This window comes from Drosophila guanche, unplaced genomic scaffold, assembly GCF_900245975.1.
Source record: "Drosophila guanche unplaced genomic scaffold, DGUA_6, whole genome shotgun sequence".
Taxonomy (NCBI): domain Eukaryota; kingdom Metazoa; phylum Arthropoda; class Insecta; order Diptera; family Drosophilidae; genus Drosophila; species Drosophila guanche.
This window is the reverse complement of record NW_022995743.1, coordinates 12,522,724-12,547,178: the sequence shown is the minus strand read 5'-3', so window position 1 is coordinate 12,547,178 and position 24,455 is coordinate 12,522,724. Positions and strand designations below refer to the sequence as shown.

The 24,455-nt window shown below is 47.0% G+C and overlaps 3 protein-coding genes across 3 annotated transcripts; 1 reads left to right on the top strand and 2 right to left on the bottom strand.

The window, feature by feature from the left end:
- Nucleotides 1-177: 177 nt before the first annotated feature.
- On the bottom strand, nt 178-20,852 carry LOC117578883. Its single transcript, XM_034264677.1, has 7 exons — nt 20,632-20,852; nt 8,741-9,091; nt 8,306-8,388; nt 7,610-8,217; nt 5,458-5,845; nt 4,966-5,370; nt 178-661 (listed from the first exon to the last, which is right to left on the bottom strand). The coding sequence occupies exons 2-6, from the start codon at nt 8,742-8,744 to the stop codon at nt 4,972-4,974; spliced, it is 1,482 nt and encodes a 493-aa protein (XP_034120568.1). The 5' UTR covers nt 8,745-9,091; nt 20,632-20,852; the 3' UTR covers nt 178-661; nt 4,966-4,971.
- LOC117578879 (cytochrome P450 9c1) lies at nt 14,500-16,408 on the top strand. Its single transcript, XM_034264673.1, has 3 exons — nt 14,500-14,767; nt 14,828-15,368; nt 15,429-16,408. The coding sequence occupies exons 1-3, from the start codon at nt 14,589-14,591 to the stop codon at nt 16,308-16,310; spliced, it is 1,602 nt and encodes a 533-aa protein (XP_034120564.1). The 5' UTR covers nt 14,500-14,588; the 3' UTR covers nt 16,311-16,408.
- Nucleotides 20,853-23,294: 2,442 nt separating the features above from the next.
- LOC117591912 (antigen 5 like allergen Cul n 1-like) lies at nt 23,295-24,437 on the bottom strand. The gene is made up of 3 exons (XM_034285302.1): nt 24,243-24,437; nt 23,799-24,184; nt 23,295-23,736 (listed from the first exon to the last, which is right to left on the bottom strand). The coding sequence occupies exons 1-3, from the start codon at nt 24,420-24,422 to the stop codon at nt 23,349-23,351; spliced, it is 954 nt and encodes a 317-aa protein (XP_034141193.1). The 5' UTR covers nt 24,423-24,437; the 3' UTR covers nt 23,295-23,348.
- Nucleotides 24,438-24,455: the final 18 nt, after the last annotated feature.

Below are 24,455 nucleotides of genomic sequence, written 5' to 3'. Positions count from 1 at the left end.
ATTTTCCAACATATATATTTCGAATGGTTTCCTTTTGATTTGAAATCAATTGAACGAATAATACAAAGCATCACACGGAAATTCTTAAATACTTAAAGACTAACAACATATATGTATACATATCTTTACATACATATGCGCATACATATGTACATCTATTTATTATTCATTGAATTTGCAAATCGTATTGGTTTCTGTTTGTTTTTGTTTCTTAGCTTTGTTCATTGTTCGAATTGGCACATGACTATGGGTTACAAGTAGATAATTTATATATATTTTTATTTACTGACAATAACTGAAACGTTTTCCATTTCCACAGTTATTAATTGAATGCAATTCACGCACACGGTTGGTGTCGAATATATATAACAGATTTCAACATCTATATGTGGATGCATATTTATGTACTGTCGGAGGAGCCTTTTTGTTAACAAAATCATTGATTACCATTTACTGTTGTTTGTGTCCTCTTGCCCATTGGGCGTGTCGGAACTTGATTGAAATCAAAATAAGAAATTAAATGAAACGCAAACAGGCCACGGCTCGTGTGCATGCAATTGGCAGCCACTGTAAAAGGTGTCAGTGGAAATGAAAGGATTTTTGTTCGCTTTTCCCACATTTAATTAGCTGCGGCGTTCGATCTCGATTTCGCTTGCGTTTCCTGTTCAAATACGGAGAAGATATGCGAAACATTTATTATTTATTTAGTTAGAAAATATACATGAATGCGGGAATATGTGCATATTTGAGTGCTTGGATAAGGAAATGGAACACTCTGGAAATATTTAAATTTGTATGCACTCATATTCAACATTGCTCCTCCCCTGGGCTGGACTCATAAAAAATTCATAGACCGGCTCTGCTTTGTGGCCTTAAATTATGCCTGCTCGGGCGTCTGCCTGGGAGACCTTGCCTTGGGGGGCCTGAAATCTTATGGACTTTGTCGGAATTGCCTTTGGCAAAGAGAAGGATAAACTCAGGTTGACATTTTAATTAATTTATCCGACCATTTCTTGTTAATAGTTTTGTGTTGATTCAGCGTTTACAATGTAAACTGAAATGTCAAACATATAAGACCTTAATCAAATAAATAAATACATAAGAATCTGCACACACACACACACACAAATACCAAGCCACAAGGTGAAATTTTGGGCAAAATGTTGCAGAAACACACGACACAAATCAATTTGCATAAGGATAGAAGTTTCCAACTTTTGAGAATTGAGAGAAAACTTTGCTTTGCACTGCCCTAGAATCGCGCCAGACACGGGGTATATCTAAGGAAGAGGTTGGTAATAATACCTATGGGCAACTCAAATAACCAAGCTGAAGGCATTCGTGCCAGGAATTGCTTCAGGCGAAAACTTTATCTCTAAAGTTCTGGCAGAAGGGCAACATACGGTCGAGACTCTTCCCTCTACATGCAGATTCTCTCTCTGTGTGTGTTTAATTTAAAATTCAAATTTATGAAACTACAACAGAGGCAGAGGCAGAGGCAGAGGCAGAGGCAGTGTCGAAGTGTGGCATTTGCTTGATGCTTTAACAATTAGATAGCCCACTCTTTGGGGCGCCACGAGCACACACATGAATCTTTAGCTTTAGCTTTTTTGTTGGGCTCCTGCTTTTATGTGGTGTCGGATACGAGCATGAATGAAAAAGCAGACTGCTCAGCTGGAATCAAGTTGTTGGCACAATTAGTAGGGGCGTGTGGGATGCAGGCAGGGGGGCGTGCCAGTTGCGGCTTTCATTATCGAAACGTGTCCCGTTTTTGTCCGTGAACGTTGAGCAAAATTAATTGCCGCCAGGCAGGAGAACCAGGCCCGCCCCTCTGCCACACCCACCCACTGATAGGGATGGCTCAAAGTTTTGTTTGAATGATTTCATTAAGATTATTTTCGGCAACAAAGGATCTGGAAAATTATAATTTATAATTAGCAGCGACCGAATGCCGTTCGTTCTGTTTGTTTTTGGGGGCGGGTCTGAGGCCTCTCCTTATGGAAATTCTATTGAAAAGTTTAATTATGATTTTTGTGTATTTTTTAAATGTTGCCAAAAGTTTCGTTCTGTACATGGGCCATAAATGGGTGTTTCCTGCCTCAATTTCGAATTAAAATTGAAGTAGAACTCAGAGCCAAAGTGGTGCTGGGTCCGCCAAGCAGGAAGAGAAGGCCAGCCCTCATGGAAAATGTTGTACAATAAAAGTTTAATGAATTACAATTCACGCTGGGCGGATGTCGGCGGTGTGGGGCCAGCTGCCAGCTGGTAATCCATGGAGGAACAGCAAAAACAGAAAACGAATCAAAAAGCCAAAAGGAAATGAAAATATGTCGACGGAAATGAGCATTGACGCCGCCCGATGGCTGTGACTTTGTGACCCAGAGTGCCGCACATCCAGACAGCCATTACGGCCTTGTCCTGGTCAGAATCTCTTCCTCTGGTCAAGTTACATGCGCTGATTTAGCCAAAGGAGTGGGCGTGGGCCCTTAAGTTGCCATTTCATCATTGTCAACAGCCGCAGAACGATCCAGCGAACGAACATCGAACAAACAATAAATATTGTTAACAATTTGTTTGCTCTGGCTGGGGAAATACGAATAGAAAGCCATTGCAAATATTTGCACACGCCCAGGGCGGCCCAAAGCGGAAATCGTTTCCTCTAAGGAGTACGCGTCGGACAGAGACAGAGACAGAGACAGCGAAAGAGAACGAGAAAGGTAGTTGGAGTGGGTAGCTTTGGCAACCCTTCGGGGCAATAAATTATCATCATCAGCAAATGGCAATGTGGTGCTTTACCCTCCCGCAGCAGACGTTTACAGTTTCCAATTGCTATCCGGCCCTGGCCTGGCTCCCAATACTAGGGCATAAATGTGTGTAGAGTACGAACTGGTTGCGTCCCCTGGTTCTGGCCACGTAGGTAATGCGGCATTAATTAAATCAAGCATCATTAGGCAGCGAAGGACACAAGCGGAGCTTGTGGGCGTCACGCGGTTGGAAGCTTAATGGGAATTATTGCATTTGGACTTGCAGCTGCACAGTGGTTAGCTTCACCTAAGCTTTGCATACTTATTGGCCGACAATTTAACGTATTCAAATTCTTGTAGTGCTGCAGCAGTCATTTACTGTATTCTTATTGTATACATTTCGTACTTTTGCTGGAAGTTCAAGAGTACAGAGAAGCAAACTCAATAAATAATAACGGATTGCTTACTGAGCGATGCTCTCTTAAGTGAACTTATCGTACAACAAGTAACATAAGAAAGCTCTCTCGAGCTTTGCTCACTGAGCGCCAAACGTAACGGATTCTCTGAATTGATCGTCTCGCTCGCTACATCGCGAGCTTTCTGGAACTGGCTTTCATTGAACGATTTACACAACGAAGTTTTGAAATCAATTTGTGGCCACTGTCCATCCGTTAAATTGAAAAACCCACACAGACCCAAACTAGTCCAACTGCTGTGGCCATTGCGTAAAATTCCATTTGCTGGCGAACAGTTTTATGGCTGCCGCTTTTGTCTAAATGAGTATTTTAGTGTGTGCCTGTGAGTGTATGTATGCATGTGTGTAATGTGCTCAATTGGCCATGCGAGAATCTAAGGTAAAATGATTTTTCAATAAAGCAGACCTTCGTCCGGCCAGGGCTTGCATAAGCAGCACACAGTCAAAAGCAGGGAGCGAAAAAAAGAGGAGAGGCGAGGCGAGGCGGGGAGATGGAGAGCCCAAAGCTCCCTTTCGCCCTTTCACTGGTTTTGAATCTTCTTTAGTGCATTGTCTCTGCTAACGGAATTTAGTGTGTGCCTGGCAGCTGGCCAGAAGTGGGAGGAGAGGAGGGAACAAGTATGTACATGAGCAGCCGCTGAGCTCGCGCTGCTGGTGGATGGTTAAACAACGGCAAATGCACTTGGCGCACACTCTCACACACAGGCATGCTCATGCTCGTACATCCACACACAAAGGCTCTGCTCTATCGCAGCTACTCACACGCAGCAGCCGTGTCCGGGGCATTAAGCCTCGAGGGTCTTAGGCGGTGGCAGGCTCTCTGGCTGCCATGCCACTGAGACGGACGGGCAAGCAGCCTCTTTATTGCCTCCGCTTGTAGCAGTCGTTATTCACTTGGCCCAGGGATTTGGTGGCCGCCAGCTCTTTAAATTTAATTTGCTAAATGTAATTCGATTCAAGTGGCTTTCACCTTTTGCCATTTCGAACTGACGCTGAATTTTTCATAGTTCTATGCCCTTGCAACAGAAAGTGCATGTTTTGCATATTGCTTTGAGCCCTCAACAAATATGCGAATATGTGAAATTTGCTGCTGCCTTTTTTTTTTGTGTGAAAATGAAATTTGACGGCCCTTTCCGCCGGCAGCCAGCCGGCAGCCCTTTCCTGCTTTCATTTGTTCGCAACAATCGTCCGTGGAAACAACAACAACTAAACTTGACTAAATGCAATAAACTGACCAAGTACCGGCCATTGCCACTGTTGCGGTGGCAGCTCGTAACCAAACTCGGTCCATGGCACAGGGTCCTCCCACTGCCCCAACCTCCCCTGCCTCCTCCCTGCACGCCCCACTGAGCTCTGCCAACTCAGCGGAATTTTCAGTGCTTACCATTCGTTCCATTTGTTTCCTTTTTGTGTAGATGTACGACTATGAAATGCAATTTGCTCATTTTTGCATAAGACCCAAACAAATTTCACTCTCCTCTCCTCTAATTGTTGTGGCCAAAAAGGGATTTAAGACCCTTCTTGGAAGCATCTCGAGTTACTGTTTGACAAGAGTCAGCCCTTTGAATGGACCAGATGAAAGGAAGACTGTCAACGCTTTGACAACTCAACCGTTCATGTGTCCACATGCCAAAGGATGCGCTTATCATACCCCGAATACCTCTGCGAAATTTACAAAATTCCCCCAAAAATGCCACCCATGAGCACGCATGCGGTGCGGACTCCCCCGACCCTCCGCCTACTCACCTGTATTTACGTAAACGGACGCTGCTCGGTGCCGGCGGCATCCAGCAAACTCAAATCGTTAAAGGTTTCACAATTTTGCAACACTTGGCTGCAAGTGGCGTTAATTAAATCAAAATCGATGGCCACACGATGGGGTCCGGAGACCCCAACATACTCCGGCTCTGGCTCCACATTCCCCTGGCCAGCTGCTGGTGGCTCCTGGGCTTCGTCCTGGGGCAGGTGGCAGTTCTGCTGGCAGTCCACGGCATAGCACAATGTTTGCTCGGGCCCCTGTCCCAACTGATGCTCCCTGGTCAGCAGCATCTGCAGCTCCTCCACGCTGTAGTCGTAGTCATCGTATTCATCGTCCATCAACGACTGTTCCGAGTAGCTCTCGTCGTCGTCGTCGCAATCAAAGTAGCCGCTCTGTTAACGATACAGTGAACAAGTGAGTGAGTGAGTGATTGGCTTACGCTTGTTCTATGGCAGGATCTCCATCCTCCTCCATCTTACTTGACAGTCCAGGCAGCGGCAGTTATCACAGAGACTGCAGCTGAGGCCCAAAATGTCGGCTGCCTCCTGGTACAGTTCGTAGCTTGATTTTGTTTGTTCCTTCACATAGCTCTGATGTTGCCGCTGCTCCTGCTGCTCCTGCTGCTGCGGGTAGTTGGTCAGTTTGTTGCTGTCCTCATTATGCATGCTCCAATTGTTCAATTTATTCTGCTGGTGGGGCTGCGTCCCAGTTCCAGTCCCAGCTCTGGTTCGGGAGGAGCCAGCTTCCTGACTGTTGCTCTGATTTTTCAAGTGCCTGCCATTGTTGTTCCGCCCCTGCACGCCTGAGTGGCCCACAAACGATGATGTTGTCGACAACGTGGCCGCTGAGCTGGGCTCCGCCTCATTGCTGTCGAGCATGGTAAATGAAAGTTTATTTAGCTTCTGGTTGACTAAACTAAACGCGCATCAAATGGTTGCAAGTGGAGCGGAAGGAGGCCAACGATTATGAAGTGGTTGTGGCTGGTACATACATATGTACATAGTGCTAATGCAAAGAAAGTGTGAAGGCCGTGAGACTGTATCGATCCTGAGCCCAGACTCTTATAAAATATACAAATTCCCCCATAATCCAGGGAATATTTTCACTTCAGGCCACAATAAATTAAGCCCCGGACAGAAAACACCTTCTCATTCCCGACCGGAGGCCATTAAAGAAGACTCTTGACTGCTCTCTCTCTCTCTCTCTCTCTCTTATCGGCATACAAAAATACTGTGAAAAAGTGCAAATGCAAATTCTTGCCAAAGAAAAGTTTGTGAAAAATTGTGCAAGTTATTTTGCAACAAAAGTTGATGGAGTCATTCTTGTCGGTGTCGCAAAAGTTGATGAATGTTCGCCAAAGAATTTGCACCAGCATTTGCTCTCGGCACGGAGGAGAGGACATTTTTTGCCTTCTGCTGACGCTTACTAATTAAATGTGCACCGGGTACTAATAAATCAAAGCAGAAACGCCTCCATCAGCAGCAGGCGTCCCGTAACACCCTCAGAAACTGCAAATTAATGAAATTTTCCCGGCCGCCTTTGCATCGAAATTTTCAGTGAACGAACTTTGACATCATTATTGCAACGGGGGAGAAAAAATAGAGGCTGTGTGTGTGTGTGTGTGGAAAGAGACACGCGTTGAGCTACGAAAAGTTTAGTTTAGAGTGATGGCGGGGCGTACAGGGAATGCAGCGGCAGCTTTGGCGGCAACTTTTCTCTTTTGGGCGTCGCTCAAGTGTTGCCGTCTCGCATGCGTGCCGTGCCGTGCCGTGGCGCACCCGTAAAATATGATTATTGCACTTCAATATGCACAGTTATGGGAATCCATTGAGGCGTCCCCGGGCCACAGCCGCAGCCACAGGCAAAGCCAGAACCATAACCGGCGAGGGGCTGGCATGTTAATCAACTTTTGCCGCCTTTCAGTGCCACTGCGTTCATATCGCTTGATGTTTATGGTGAACGCGTAAATTTTTTTCAATTTCGCAAATGGCCGCATAAAGGCGACAGAGCGGGAGGCATTGGCAGGGGAGGGCAGCAAGTTTGCTAAGCGATGGGGGGATCAGAACCGATTATGACTTTATGAACAATGCAGAAAAGTTTCGCCGAAACAAAGTATCCGCTGGACAGCTAATTGAAAGCAGGCAAGCGCCATTCAGTGCAGCATTAAGGGGGCCAAACTGGGACAAACAAAAAATGACCCACAATGGAGCTAAATCGATGAGAAAGAGCGTCTAACAAAGAGGGCATTGGGAGTTTGCAGCAGTATCTAGTTGGAAAACCATTTCTGCTCTTGCTGCCACCATTTATACTTTTTAGTTGGGACAGTAATCGATAACTAACGAGATATTTCCACTTATTTCCAATGGAACTTGTTTCATTTTTCATCTCTGTCGAGTTAATGAGAAACCACTCTAGCGCCGGCATGTGGCAACTTGGACGAAAATACCGTTTGTCCAATAAACCCCAAGAAGCTTGCCACAATCTTCAATGCCGCAAAGTAACATTTATGAGAATTTATAAGTTTCTTTTTTTTGCTTCACCCACACACAAACACACACTTGTGTACAAGCACACATACACACACACACATATGTATGTGTGTATATATGAATCCTTGACTGCCATACATACCTGATGTCTTCCCTTCCTTCATCCTCCGCTGCTGCTGCTGCTGCGGCTGCAGCGTTCCTCCATTTTTCTTCTTCGAGAAATTTCAGAAACTTTGTCTTCTTGGCAATAAGCGTCGATTTGACATTGGTGCATTTCTTCTTGGCCAGCAGCGGCTGTGGCGCACCACCTGCTGGGACTCCAGCACCACTTCCACTTGCATTTGCCACCCCGGTCGCTCCCCCTTCGCACAGGTTTCCCCTAGTCGCTGACAGGCAGCCATTGTTATGGCCGCTCCCGTGGAGTGTGTTGTTGTTGTTGCTGCCGTTGTGAGTGTGGGTGACATTTTGGCAGGCATTGCCGACGCTGCAATTGAACAGTTTTTGCAGGGCCGTCGCTGCCGGTGAACACATTGTGGTTGACATTGATGTAGCGACAGGATTTACGTAGTTTGAAGCGCATCCTCCTAAAGATCCTGTTGTGGCACTGCCAGAACTTTTGAATTTATGCTGCACACCCACACCCACACCCGCAGCAGTCGTGGAGCAAGTTGCCTCAATTGGATGCGCTGCCGCTGCTCGGCTCTGGCTGCCATTTATTTCACGCTTTGTTGCCGCATATGTGCCCAGGTCCTGCCAAGGCAAGACAGAATAGGAGACGGTTGGACAGTTAGGAGAATAGGAGACCACATGCGGGCGGCTGCTAGCAGGGAAAACTTACCCCATATGCATTATAGCTGGCATTAAGCACATAAATGGAGTTCTGATTGCTGCACTGATAGACCATGTCGTCCATGGTTTGGGCTACACAGAAAGAAAGAGAGAGAGAGAGAAAGAGAGAGAATGAGTGAGACTTTTATAGAATTATGCAAATGTAGCAGTCAAATCAAACAGCAGCAGAAGGCGCATTCGAAGCTTACTAAGAATAGGGTAAGGCAGTTCAGGAACTGCCAGCCAGAGAGCTGAACTGCCTTACCTACCCTTTAGTATACCTTGGACGCCGCTCCATCTTCAGCTACGCCACAGCTGCGGGAGTCAGTGTGTGAGAGTGAGAGAGAGACAGCTCAAGAGTGAAACTTTACTTTAAATTTCTTATTGCTGCTGATTGTTCATGGATTGCTATTGGTATTGGTGCTTTTATTTATTGCTGGCTTACACATTGAACTTTCAATAAATTTGGTTTCTGCTGCTGCTTCGCAAGTTTGCGACAGCCGGCGTCTGGGCTGCGAATTCTGCTGGGCAAAAGAGGCGGAAAGTGTTGATTTCTGTGAAGGATGGTTCCTGTCCAGCTCCTCCCGCTGCTGCTGCTGCTGCTGCTGGTGGTGGTGGCAATCAAAGCTACAATTACCACCGCTGTACACGTCCAATTGAAGCGGAAATTTATGCGGCTGCTGGAGCGTGTAAACGTTGACGGCGCGTTTATCCTCACCACCGCTGCTGCTGCTGCTCCTCTTGTTTCTCCCGCTGCCGGAGCTGAGCCAGCTCGTTAGCCACAGGGATTGGATATCTTGAAGCGAGAACGACAAGAAAAGAAAAGGAAAACATAAGCAAATTGTGTTCCACTTTCTTTTGTGTTGTTTTTTTTCGGTCCACGCACTCGGTCCCAGCCGTGGAGATGCGGAGTCATTGAAGAGCGAACGACTGCCTGGGCAGGCATGATAAAATTTCGTTTGAAAAGCGAGTTCATTGAAATGAACGGCCCTGGCCCGACCCTCTCCCTCTGCTGCTGGCATGTAGCCACGTAGCCAACACGCAAAATAATCAAAATAATCCTTTTTTTGTTGGCCTGGCTTTGGGCTTAGTTACGGAGTCCGGGATAGCACCGGATCGGACTGGACCGAACCCCTCTATAGCTGGCTTTTGGAGAGTTTTCTGTTGTTTGGGCTTAGTCCGACGATTGTTTTCAGCTTGCAACAATTCGCACAATTGTGCCGAGACAATGCGCTGAACGCAGTTCCATGAATCATGAAATGAAATTGTAATCCCTGGATGAGTGTAAACAATAATTGAAATGAAAATATGGCTGTGCACAATTGAAAGGCAATCTATTATTAGGCGTATGGATGGTTTTAAGAGCTTATGCTTTTAACGCAAACGATTCTGGCATTGTTTTTCTTTCTGCTCATAACTGCGTAGCTCAGGTCAAGCAGTGCAGTGCCATGCAGCTTATACGCACTGCTTAAACTAACTGTTCTACTCGTTGCTCTCTTGTCAAGCACAGAGCACGCTCTCATTAAAGCTTTTGGATGGGCCATCTCTTTCTCACTAATCATTCACAGTTCGATCGCTAGTAGTTTTTCTTAACATTTGTTTTTTTGTTGCCACACTTGGGGACAGATGATTGTTGTATGTGTGAACTTCAATTTGTAAAGCGTTTAAAATTCGTGTCCCGCTTCCCTGCACTCTTGTACGTACATAAATATATATCCTGACGGCCACAGCTCTGGCGAGGACACCATTCATCAAAGTGTCAGAGCAGCTGGTGAGCAAAAAATCTTTTGTCACTTGCTGTCAAATCCCAGCACCAACCCGCACAGAAAGAGTCAGGGCGGAGGTCAGGGCATGGACAAAAGAAACAAAAAAACTTATGCATATGTGTGGGGAAATCCAGAAAGCAACACCCAAAGAGGGAGAGGAAAGAGAAAGGGTTCGCTTCGGTTCGGTTTGGTTCTCGTTGTGCTCGCTCCTCGTTGAGCATCTCTAATGAGCGGCAATAAAGCAAATGTGATGGCAGGTGACAGAAGCGCACAAACACGCACACACACACGCACGCACACGTATCAAACAATTTGCACATTATAATTGTTGACACACTGTCCATGTGTCCATGTGTGTGTGTGTGTGTTAGGTGTGCGGGTGTGCTTGTGCGTGCGTGTCATTAGTGGCAATCATGTTGGAGCCAGAAATCCTGCTTTGATTCCATTTTATTTTGTGCTATTTCTGCCAGCCACCCTCTGCTGCACCCCCCACACCTGTACACATGCTAATAATAAAACTTTTATTTATTTTGGGATTTTCGTCAACTGGTCGAAAGGCAAACAAAAACAGACCTACAGCAATAATAAGCCACCCAGAAGAGAAAAGGATGGGTAGGGAGAACGTGAAGCAGAGCCAGAAATGGAGAGCCAACCAGAACCAGTGGAGCATGGCATATTTGTCATAATCAGCGTTTAGGCATAGGCATAAATTTGAATGAGTGCGCATCGAAAAACAGAGAGTGGAAACGAGACACAGACATCCTTATCATATATTAGGCGCAGTAGCACTGTTCCACCAGCTGCCCGCCAGAGATGCTCTCCACCAGCGTTCACTGTCACAGTGACTGGCTGTGGACAATAGTGATTTGATGCAACAGCAAATTAGCCGCAGAACAGGCTGCTCGTCTCCCATTTCACGTGACAGGACTCGCATTGCAAATATTTGACTGAAAACTGAAAAATCGGGAAATCTGCCAGAGAAGAGAGTGCTGGAAAAGCGGCTATCTGGCAATGTCCATATTTGCGGAAGACGGGACGGGCGGGGCGAAAGCGAAGCTGGCTGGGCCATAAATTTGATGCGTGCATAAAAAATGTTATTCGATTTCCTTCGACACACATAAATACTCGTATCTTTGCCTGAGTCACGTACGGCCAGGTGTCGGCCCTGGCTATGCTCAGTTCTTGCCTTGGCCATGTGCCCAAAAAAAAAAATCTTCGGTAACAGGACGAAACGATTGGAATGGATTCGAATCAATAGGCTGCTCAGTGCTGTTTTTCATGTTTTATATTGTTTGTCCTTGTTATGTGTTTTTATTCTTTCAAATATTTATTGCATTTTGTTGATTTTGCCAACCAAAAACCCGCAAAATTGTGCCAAAACGCTATCCGTTTCTCATAGAGAAATATTCGTTCATTTCATTGTATTGTGTTTAGTGTTTTTCTGGTCTGTTTTGTATGCGATTGCATAATAATATCGTTTGTGGAATAGCCCACAATGGCAATAAATTAACATTTTATATGGCATGTACGCCCTCCCTCCTCCCCCAGTTGGCGTCTCCACTATACAGTTTGGTTAAGCCTTTTATGGCGCGATTATCGGGGAGAAACATCTTTGGCATTCCAATAAGCAGTTATCCAATGCCGTAACTGGTCCCAAACTGGTCTAGATGATGCATTTTATTTGCTGAACTTCCATGCGAGCATCCTTAAGAAAGTGATACGAATATGCAGCATACCTTTTGGCGCACGGGGATCCTTCTAAAGAATTAATGCAAATATGCAAGTATCTTGTCATTCAATGTTTTACCAGTTATTTATTTATTTTAATTATGAACACAGACAGCAAAAGAGCACGCAAACAAGCAAAACAAATCAAAATGTAAGCTCTCCAATGGCAGGATAACCAGAATGGAAAAACAAGCACCAGCACTGGTAAGCTCCAAGGCATCTGGAGAGCATTTCTTTGCAAAACATACGAGTATATTCGTCTTGTTCTTATTTTTGGACAGCTGGAGAACACTTCAAGTGGGGTGGAACAGATGGAGAATACACACAAGTAACAGGAGAGGGAAGCCCGTTAAAGCTCAAGGAATAATCCAATGTCTCTGCTTTCTCACTGCCACAAAACACACACAGCACACACACACACACACACACACACACACAAGCCCTAAGCAAATGTTTTCTGCTGTCGCGGGAGCATGTATAGGAGCCCTCTCGTAGCATCTTCCATATCCGTTGTCGATAGGAGAAAACACAAGAATTTGGACTAATTAGAGTCGAAATGGTAAAATATTTACTCTGCTTGTTTGATTTGCCCCGAAACTGGACACCAGAGATATCCACAGGGGAGGAGCAGTGCAGAGCAGGGCGGGCAGGCAAGTGGCAGTCGACAAGGGGATATCTTTCAAGTTTTGCGGGCGGCACTTGAGTTGCAATGAAAAGGCCACGGCAGAGCATGGAAAACGAAAAGAGAAACCGAAAACAGAATCGAAAACAGCAAAAACAAGCCAGAGAACATTAAATTCAAATGGTTGATGCCTGCAAAGGAAATTAATGCAAAAGAAAAGAAAAAACCTGACTTCAAGTACATGGCCATTTCGGTATTCAGACTCGCCCCCACCCCCACATCCACGCCCTGTGCCAGTGTAAACACATTAGAAATTGAATGGGGGAAAAGAGGAGAGAATATAGAGATTCAATTCCCGGGTGTTCCACAGCAGACAAAATGTTTGCCCACCAATAAGAGAACAAAAGGAAAGGAAAAGAATCCAAGCTTGACACTAGAATCCCAGCCTTCAGCAAAAGAGTGCACCAATAAAACGGGTAAGGCAGAGCACGTCTCCACGGATAAACTTCACTTGTGTCGCCAGAGTAACTGTAACCGATTCTCCGTGATTGCCTTACCTTATTGCTGGCATTAGTGGTACACCCTGCAGTCACTCAGCTGAGCACACAGCTTAAGAGAGTAAAAGCTGAATGCGATTGATTTAGCTCTTCTCTGATATTCCCCTTTCGAGCACTATTCGCAGCGGGGGGAGTGGCGAACATTAGCATGCGCTCAAAGATAACTGTATTTGTCCGTGGCGTCTGTCGCTCTCGCTCGCTCAGCCATGCTTCAATGCGGCTCACTCTCACTCTCCTTCTGAGTAGTGCAATAATTTCTTGTTAGACTCCAACTAAATGCAAGCAAATTTTGTCATTTGCCTGAGACGTGAGCTGATTGCATAATCAGTTATGGGGCTGGGACCGAGGCCATAAACGTCTTTGCCTCCTATCGCATTAGTGAGTGGGAGACCTGCCACGGCCACACAAAAGTTTTCCAAGCCTGCTAAACTCTCTGAGCAATTTCATTATGCTTCCACCACTCCAACAAACACATAATATGTACATATGTATATGCACTTGGTAGATTTTGTGTACATAAGGTGACAGAACTTTAATTTCTGTGCCTGTTTTGGGCTCCCATTTGAGATCTAAGAAACAAACAAGAAAAAGCAGATCCCCGGCACGTGCCCCGCCAAGTCCTTTATAATAAATAGTTGAGTCACTTAAGGGGATTAATGCTGAAATTAGTTTATGCCAATGTGATTAGCCATGACATGCCAAATGCCAACTCCAACTCGAACGTACGCTGAATCTACTGCTCGTTGAGTTTTTCATTAGCGCCCCGTACGCCCCCCCACATTCCGCATGACGTGTAATTTGAATAACATTATCATTTTGTTATCATATCAGCAAACTACAAGGGATTTCCATTTCAACATCGACACTGCAACATTGTGACCACAATAGAAATTGGTTTGATAATTCATTTTGCCGATACACGGCTTATTCGTCCCATGGTAGTCTCTATCTATTCTACGCTCTACGCTACAACTAAATAGCAATCAAAGTAAACAGAAAGAGAAGGAAATAAATATATATGTTCTGTTAATGCTCCCAAAATATAAATTTGGGCAACAATATTGCAAGTCGAAATTCGGTCTATAAGCCGCCTGCCTCTTACGTCATGGCTTTGCTCTCTTTTAGCAGAGAGTTATAAGAGTATACCCTTGCAGAGGGTATTATGATTTTAATAAACATCTTGCATCATAAACCTAATAGAAACTCCAATCAACTTCATTTTACTCTCTAACATTTTTCTTTTTATCATGTTTTGGCTTCTTTCGTTTATCCATAATTTCATATTACAAATATATTTATTTCCTACTCCATTAGATTTCAACATGCTCCAGCTAATTGATAAGCTAACACGCTCTCCCGCTCTCTTTCTCTCGCGCTCTTTCTGCCGTTCTGCACACAAAACGTTTCGCTCACCAACACATGCTCACACTTTGCCGGTTCGCCGGCACACAAAAAGCTTTGCATATAAGAGAAGAGAGCAAACATTGTTTATTTCAGTGGCATTTCAGCATTCGGGCCGGCAGCGACACTTTTCAAGTTATTGGAGCTATCCCCCCCCCCCCCCTGTGAAATCAAACTAGCACGCACCTCCCCCCTCTACCCACTCTAGCTACCCGTGAAATGGCCTTCGAGGTGCTACTGGCCCTCACGGCGCTCATCGGTTACTTGCTGTACAAATGGGCCCAGCCTCCAGTTGGATACTTTTTGAAACGGGGCGTGGTCCATGAGGCGCCCGTTCCGCTGCTGGGCAACATTCCGCTGCCCATGCTGTTCGGCAAGGGCTCCTACCCGAAGCAAAGGTAAGTACCAGAAATGCCATAACTTCGATTAGTGCAACATTCTCTCCCCCTGTTCTCCAGCATTGCGGTGCACATGCGTCTGAAGGAGCACAAGGTCTATGGCGTCTTTAGCATGCGCGATCCACTGTTATATATCGCCGATCCGGAACTCATCCGCCAGGTGGGCATCAAGAGCTTTGAGAACTTCACCAACCATCGAAAGGGCATCAGCGATGGGGGTACCGACAGCAGCAGCCTGTTGTCCAAGAGCCTGCTCTCGCTGCGCGACCGTCGCTGGAAGCAGATGAGAAACACACTGACGCCGAGCTTCTCCAGCCTCAAGATTCGTCTCATGTTCGAGCTGATTCAGGCCTGCAATGTGGAGGCGGTGGCATACCTGGAGCGGAAGCTGACAGAGGATGGAGCCACAGAGCTGGAGCTGAAGGAGTTCTTCACACGCTACACAAACGATGTGATTGCCACGGCGGCCTTTGGCATACAGGTGAACTCCTTCAAGGACCCCAACAACGAGTTCTTCACCATCGGACAGCGAGTCTCACAGTTCAGTATTTGGGTCATCCTCAAGGTGATGCTCTTCATCTTGCTGCCCAAACTCATGAATGTAAGCACAGATTTGACTTCATTGCAGACTTAAAGCTGAGATCCATTTTTCTCTTGTCAGTTCCTTCGAGTTCCCGTGATGGACATGAACAACATAGACTACTTCAAGAAGCTGGTCTTTGGCGCCATTGAGCATCGCAAGGAGCACAACATCGTACGCCCCGACATGATTCAGCAGCTGATGGAAGCCCAGAGGAAGTTCAGAGAGGAGCAGGAGGCGTCCCAGGAGACGACCACACCGGAGGATCGTGCCGAGTTCAACGACGAGGATCTGTTGGCCCAGTGCCTGCTCTTCTTCTCCGCTGGCTTCGAAACGGTGGCCACTTGCCTGTGCTTCACCAGCCACGAGCTGCTCATGAATCCCGAGGTGCAGGACAAGCTCTATGAGGAGATCATGGCAACGGAGGAGCAGCTGGGCGGCAAGCCCCTGGACTTTGACACTCTAATGGGCCTGAAGTACCTGGACTGTGTGGTCTCCGAGTCCCTGAGAATGTGGCCACCGGCCATTGTCCTCGATCGCATGTGCGGCTCGGACGTCCAGCTACGCGACGAGGAGGGTAACCTCGTGGTGGAGCTCAAGCAGGACGATCTCATCAATATTCCTGTCATTGCCCTGCACCACGACCCGGACAACTTCCCCCAGCCCGAGCAGTTCCGACCAGAGCGCTTCGACGATGACCACAAGCACGAGATAAAGCCCTTCACCTACCTCCCCTTCGGCATTGGGCAGCGCAGTTGCATCGGCAATCGCATGGCACTGATGGAGGTGAAGGCTCTGCTATATCGACTGGTCCTGCGCTTCCGACTGGAGCCAGCCGAACGCACCACAACGGACATGATGGGCAGCATTGCCGGCTTCCACCTGATGCCCAGGGAATTGTTTTGGTGCAAGCTCGTGGCCAGGGATGGCCCGGATGGTGAGGTAAATGCCCTGGGAAATTAATTAATCACTGGCCATGGGCCATGGCGGTTCATTCCAAAGGGCAATTTACCTAAGCCTATAAATAATAATAAAGTTTAAAGTAACACAAAAAAACAGAATATAATTTAGTGAAATTATTATATTTACATACCCTGCAGAGAAGGTGTTGCCTAGCTGAAGCCTTATTAAATTGAAAACAAAGTAGAGCGCTGAGTCTGCCAGGGTATGTGGGGCTTCGCCTTTCCGTTCCGTTGCCTTTTTCGTTGACAAAGTTGACAAATTTGTCGCGGCAATGCTTCAGTTTTAGCATTTTTCGCTTCGTTTCATGCTGCTCCTTTGGAGGAAGAGCGTGTCGCAGTCCGAGATTCAAAGTCTGGGGCAGGCGACAAGCCACGTCATAATACTGTCAGGGCGTGACGTGGCCCCAGCAACATCAGCAGCAACGACAGCAACAAGAGATGCGACCGCAACACACAACAAAAACGGCACAAAGAGTGAAAGGAAGAGAGTGGGAGCAGAGTCGTGTGAGTGTCGTGCCACGCCTTGTTTATGGATGGAGGAGAGCATAGGTCAGGAGGGAAGCGGCTGAACACACACGACACCCACCCACACACACTCATGCATACTCATGCACATGGGACATTAAGGATTATTTATTGGGAGTTATTTTTCAGGGGGCATTAAATTTTTTGGTACAATATGAATTATATTACACTTGTGTCATAAAATGCGCCAACAAAAAGGAGCGTGGGATGAGGCAAGTAGCTGCGGCAAGTGACAGGCATTCTTGTCGCTCCGCTTGCCGCTTGCCGCTTGCCGCTCTCCACTCTCCCACTGCAGTGGCCAGCCATCGATTGACTCTGAAAAGTATGCTGTAAAGCACAGAGAGATAATTAACCTCCAGATTGGCGTTCGTTCTTCCTCTGCACACCCTTGGGGATGGAGCTCAGTAGCGGCTCAGCGAATGGACGGTAGAGCGAAAGAAAGCCAGATAATTAAGCTAGGACATTTGAGAGGCAGAAAGCAGCAGATTACAGCGCTCTTCCATGTTTTTACCAACCCATGACAGGAAGCGAAGAGATCATAAGCCAAGGAACTGAACCTGCCAAGATCCTCTTCATATTCTCATCAAATTTAATTGATAAAGTTTTGTTTCTCTGCACCCATTACACCCAGTTACTCCCCATACCCCCCAGGGCCTGTGACGACGCTCACTTGACGACCCTGGAGCCTGGGGGGCAAATCCTGGACACGCCTATGGTCATTAAGCTGGCACCCGAAAGGCAATAAAAAAGGCAAAGGCAATTACCAGATATGGCCATTGAGTACACCCTCGCACTCGCACACACGAGCAATTATTCACACAAAGTAACACACGTAATTAGTTGCATACAACCGTGGGGCAGGGCAGCGAAGGGCAGGTCAGTGGGCAGGGGTGGAAGAACTTTCAACGCGACTAGAATTAGTTGAATGTTTTTTTTATTGGCCACCTTGTTTGTTGTTGCCCAACGACTCTGTGAGATTGAGTCACATGTGGGCGGGGAGGGCTGTAACCTGCAACAAAGCTGCAGGCAATCCTTAGCATACACAATATTTGCTTAAAAAGAGGCAAAGCGAAAGGCAAAAGCAAGGGCAACAGCAACGGTAAAGTGGAATTAAAGCGAAAACGAAAACTTTCAGAGATGCTGCCGGGGATAACTAAGCAAACGTTTTGCGGTTCTCTTCCCCTTTGCCCCGTTTGCTCTTATTTACCCTCAGCTCATTTTATGTGGAAAGTTTTTGAGCTTCCCGGCCCGCCGCCGGCCATTTCTCTGGAAGCTTCAAGCTTTTGTCTGTATTTGAATGTTGCCTTGTCCTGTCATCATCGCTGTGCGTGTGTGCCCAATCTTGAAATGCCAGCGTAAACATCATAAACTGTGGCGACACACACACGTACACGTACAGGAGGAGGAGTTCCATTTCTATTTCTATTCTACTTTGTTTTGCTTTGTTCACAGAAACCTTATCAATCAATTCAGCAGCGCACAGTCACCCACGCATAAGACACAGAGGAAGAGACGAAGGAGGAGCAAGACATGTACATATGTATGTATCTGGGATATAGAGCAGAGGTCATAAAGAAAGTTTGGCGCCGCGACCGCCAGACGCCTGCAGAAGCATTTCATTCTCCGTCTCCTTCTCCTCATTCGCTGCCGACTAGCCGACGACCGACGCGTCGGCAGACACAAAAAACAACGTATAGAGGAATAAAATAAAAATGTGAAATGTGACCAAGGAGCAGCTGAGGAGTAGAGGTGGCAGAGAAGTAGAAGTAGAAGTAGAAGATGACGATACAATGATAATGCCAAGAACAACAACAAGCCACGCAGAAGGCAAGGTCCGCCGTAGGAGCGGACGAGGGACCAAGCGAGAGACAAAGTCGATAGCAGCAGAAGCAAACGGCAAGCAGCCGAAGCAGCAGCCAAAAGAAAAAGCACAAGGCGAACGAAACGAATGCTGAGCATTAACAATTTGGCAAACTGTCGCACACGAGTAAGTATTCCCCTTTTCACTTTCAGCACCCACAAATCCGAAGCTGCCTGCCTGCGCTGCCGCAGCGATGCGTTTTGCGATAAGCACGAAGCGATAACATTTGGAGCGTCTTCTCAAGGCTTCTCCCTGGCAAGAGCGTGAAATAGAGATGGGAGCGTGACATTTTCTAGGCGATGTTATTCGGATGCATCAATTTAAAGGGCATTTTGGGAACAATTTGATGGCAAATTTATTCAAAGAAATATGCTAATGTTTCCTGATGCTTCATTAATTGCACAAACAAACACAGCTACGAAGGTACCACATCATCTTGCATCCAATTAAATGGCATGTCATTTTTCCATTCCTTGTACATGTACATTCCCACACCATAAAACTTGAGAATCTTTACAGTTGTCCCCCCCCCCCAGTTGTACTCTGTTTCTGTGCTACTTATCCTGCAATACGTATATTCTATATAAATAAAAGGAAGAACGGAGAACGTTGTTAACGTCTCTTGAATTCGGTGTAAGCAAGTTTTTCCCCCACCCATAAGAACATAAGAAGCACACACAGAAAACACACAGAAACGAGAGAGGGAAAAGCATAATTTGAAGAGTGCTCGAAGGGAAAGTTTCTTGTGTCGTTGGCAAGTTTGCGAGGACCCTCTCCTACAAAAGAGAAGCCACACTCGAGCACATCCACCACAAGAGGGGATGTGGAAAAATAAGCATAATTTTATTTTTGGTTTTTATTTAATGTTTACCCCCGCACCCGCCCCCCGCATTACAGCATATTCTGCAGCATGCCTCAGCCATGAGAATGAAAATGAAAATGAAAATTGTATCTGGGGGAGAATCGAGTGCAGTGTTTTTGTTTGGTGCTCCGTGGTTTTTGGACCGCTTTATGCTGGGAACATTATGTATTGTCTAGTGCACACTGGGCCTGGCCGGGCATAAATTTGCATGGCCGTCATTGTCATAAGAGAGAGAGAGAGAGAGCACAGCCACACGATAGTGGGAATGTTCGTGCACATAAATCCCCTTTGTCCATGGATGTGCGACATATTTGTGTGACATTTTTCGGTTTTTCTCCGCCCATCCCCATCGTAGCAGTAACATCATGGTGAGAGGATGTGGTGCCATGTGGCAGGATGCTGTAGGTAAAAAACTTTTAATATTTTTGTGCCGCCAGCTGTTGCCATCGTCGCCTAAGGCCCAACCAAGCGAGGCCATATTGCTGGCGCATGCAGCGTACCGCATGCACCTGCATCCTGCTGCATGTGCGAATGCAATTGCCTGTGAACAGAAACAAAACCACAAAGTGCGCCGCAAAAGTGTGCTACGAGCATCAAAAGATTCTGCTGCCATCAGCTGACGAGTATTTATTCCCCCGCGCGTGAAATTTAATTAGCGAAGCGACCATTGTACGATATTCAGTGCAGAATTAACGGAAGGAAGCACCCTGGAATGCGGCTCCGACTGTACTTCCTTAGTGGCGCTTGGCTGAAAGGAATCCCGAGTCCCAGAAATAGCTGACATCAGCATTACATCCGCTCCACTCTGCTCCACTCTGAACTTTGCTGCTCGCACAAAACAATGCCAACCGTCCAAATGCCTTCGAGTTGGCTGCTCTCTCCCGTTCTCCCGTTCTCGTGCTCTTCCACTCGCTTACAACAACAGCTGACAACATCTCACCTAACCGTTAATGAGAGGCCAGCAGGTAGTCGCCGGCTGTGGGTGAGAGAATGCTGCGAACGTAAACTGCTTGAGGGGTAACTGTATAGAGAGAAGGGAAAGAAAAGGAAAGGGAATGCGTAGGCTTAACTTACTTTTTAGAAAATCCGCCAGCGTCGTGAAGTCGTTTATTTCAACTGCGTTTTCAGACGTAAATGAAGTTAAGTTACTGTTAGACCGACCACCCGCTGGCGGTGTCTCCTGCTCGCTCTTCAACTTTCTTAATTCTCTTTTCGGCTTTTGCTTCGCTCGCCTCGCCTCGCCTCGCCTTGCCTTTGGTGTCGCTGCTGCTACTGTTGTTGTTGTTTTAGTTGCTGTTGCTGTTGCTGTTGCTCCTCCTCTCTGTCTCTGCAGCAGCAAAGTGCGCATAAAAATTAACAAAGAAAAAGCAAGTGCTGAGAGGAGGCAAGGATGGGTGGGAGATGCGTTAAAGTGGTAGCTCGCAGAGGCACAGATAGAATGTGACAGATTCTTGTTGTTACTTTTCCTCTTTAGCGCCTGGAAAAAGGGTTCGGGAATGGTCAAAAGATACGCTGGCTGGCAATCTGTGTACGATTTCTGCCTACGGCCTGTCCCCGAGCTAATTCAAATCTTTGAAGCTAATTCAGATTAAGTGTTATTTTGGGTCTCTCTGCAGCTGCCGCCGCTAATGTGCCAGCAGGAGTGGCTCTCAATGGCCTGCGTCTGTGTTAATGTCTGTGTGCAGGTGTGACAATAAGTACAGTTAATGACTGGCCGCCAGGCGACAGCTGAGTGTGAGTACCGTTACCAGTATACCCTCACAGAGGATGTACAACTTTTGATGACACACTTTTGTCTTTATTTCATCTTTCAAATTATACTTGCGGCTGGGCAGCTGCCAGCTGCAGTTTAGGCCAAAATGCAAATACAACCAATTTGGCCACCACGAGGCTAGCCAATGTTGGGTGTAATGTCTGGCCAAGGCCACAGCAACGATGGGAGAGCTGAGATAATAAATTGCTAAAGCGTTGGCTCGCTCGCTGAAAGGGAAGCTGGGGGAGCACTTAATAGTTGCCTTGCGTATCCATTAAGTAAACATGACTCGCCAAGCTGGCCAAGGGGCATGGAGAGTGTGCCAGAGGGAGAGCGACTGTGGGAGAGTGGAGCTTGTAAGTTTATAGGAGCTGCGGTCACACTGTCGATAGACATTGGGATTGTTTGGCTTTGCCCAATGTTGCGAAAAAGCAACATTTTGTGTGTTTTTTTATCTCTGCTTGTTCTTATTCTTTTTGTTTGGCGCACGAATGCGTATAAACGCTGAATATTTAATAAATGCAAACAGGGATGCGATACACACACTCACACACGCCTGGGGAGCTCATTCGCTGATTATAACTGGATTGTACGCAAGCGATGGGGAGAGAGGGGATTGGCTGCGAGGGGAGCAATGTTTTGAAGTGGAAGCAAAGGGGGGGGGGGTACAAAATGCTTTTGATATTTTATTCATGCTTCCCCAAAGCTCCCATTGCTGTCAATTGGTATTAGGACATAATAATTTATTGATGAACGAGAACGAGCAAAAGCAGCAGCAAAAGGAGAATCAGGAGCAACAGCCAACCACTGGGGAGGGGGGGATATTGTAAGCGGCTTAGGCCGTTTATAATTCGCATTCAGTGTCAAGAGTCAAGCGCACAATTAACGAGACACACACACACACACACACACAGACACAACGAACCGTTTGCCCCACTCAATGAATGTCTCACACGACGTATACGTAATATTTTTGCATCCACAAAATGAAGCGCCCGCGCACGTGCACTGTCCTCGCCGCACTTGATACAACTGCCACATGCCACAGCACTGGGATGCTGTCTGGCCTGCCACAGCTCTGAGTTTCGGACTCCGAAACGAACTCCGAGCTGCTGCTGGTGCATGCAACTCGTGGCACTGGGCCAGTGGCACACGCAACCAGCGCGCAAGCGCGGTGAGAGCCCAGTGCCGTACCCCCACTCCGCCACACAGCCACACCACTCGTAGTGTGAAAACGCTTCAGAATTAATATGCAAAAGTGTCGCTGATGACGGCGCCTAGACGGGACTTGCCGTCGTCATTGATAGATTGTCGTAATGAAATGCAAATTACTTGTCAATAATTTTCTGACAACTTGCAGTTCTACGACACATTAGTGTGTGCCCTTTGTGTGGGGCTCAATTTCACATCTACATCAGATAATATTCGTCTCGGCTTTAACCCATTGCCTTCTGCTGCGTTCATGGTTCAAATAGCAAGTGAAACTTTCTACTTGCAATACGCTGAAAACTTTTAATAGTCTACTTTTAACAGGTAACTGAACGGAGATGTCCGAGGGGGCATTTAATTAATTCGCGAGCCACGAGTTTGCCTCTCATTCGATGTGGCATTTAATTGCCAGCCGGCTGCCAGTCGCGGTCAGGTCTAATAATTTGTCCCCTTGTCAGTGGGAATAAATATTTATTTATGCGAATGCCCCTGGGCAAGCTCGTAAATCTCTTGGCAACTCTCTCCCTCCACCCAATCCACGGTCGAGTATCTATGACAGCGACTATTATACACTTTATTATTATTATTAATATCGGCTGGCTTCCCCCCAGTGCCATAAATTGCATTTGTCCGCGAATGTGGCACAGCCACGTTGACGGATTTTAATTGAATTGAAGCCGCAACAGAGTGCGGCATAAATCCATTCGATGTGCGACAAATGCGAACTGCATTGTCTCTAAGCTGGGAGGTGACTACAACAAACTGTGGAGGAGACTACGTTTCAGGCGTTTATTTGCACAATTGATGCGTGAAAATGCTCGTTAAAGCATTACGTGGCCTGTCCCTCAATAAAATTGGCGACATTCTGCACCGGGTTGGACGTATTGAGAGCCTTCTTGTCTAAATTCCAGGTGCTTTCGTAGTCCAGGCCCATGACTGTCATGTCATGGGCTAGGTCCTTGGGGGGCTCTGCCTCGCAGCTGGGGACCCGCTCGAAGGCGCTGCACAGATTCTTGTGATTGTGATCGGAGCCGCAGGTGCAGTGTTCGGCCGGAATGCGGGACAGCTTGTAGACGGGCACCTTGGTCGGCTTGGAGCAGCTGTAGGCACAGATCAGCGCCTGATAGTTGAAGCCAAAGTGCCTCGATCTGAAAATGGCACACCCAATGCGATCGCTTAGGCCCGAGACAATCTGCAGAAAGTGTCCAATCTCCTGGCTGCAAAAAAATATCCAACGAATCAGTATCCCAATCGGTGGATGCAAATGCATTGCGCTCACCCGCCGGGTGCCTTGCCCGTCACTATGCTCTTGGCATTCGAGTACTGGTACTGCTCGTACCAGGTCTTCAGCTGTGCCCGCACAATCTTCAGGTAGTCCTGCTCGCCGGGAAACTTGTTGTACGCCATGTTGTAGCCGGCACCCGCGTACTCCATGGTGGCAAAGCATCGATACACCTTGCCAATGGAGCAGCGATACGCGGCGAAGCGTGCCAGCTCGGCCAGCTCCTCGTGCCACTGCATCTTGAGCATGCGGCCGGAGGGCGGCAGATCGTGCAGCTTGCCCCTGGCCACAATGTTGCGGTATGTGTTGTGTTGCCGCACAATGAAGTTACGCGTCGCGGCGGATATATTGAACATGTTGCCCACGCAGCCAGTTATGAATTTCTGCCAAAAACAAAGAGCATCAGCTGGGATCCGATCCTGGTGCCTGTGGGCGACTTACCATTTCATTTTTGCAGCCAATATTGGCCTGGCCCGCACAGGAGGCCACGCTGCAGTAGTCCGTCCTGGTCTTGCTCGGCCGCTTCATCCGCTTGCAGTATTTTGGCATCTTCTTGGCACAGACCTGGACCAGAAGCAGCAAAGCGGCTGCGTACCACAGCATGGAACCCCAGCGCTTCATATTCGCAAAGCAACTAAATGGCAGGAAGCAGAA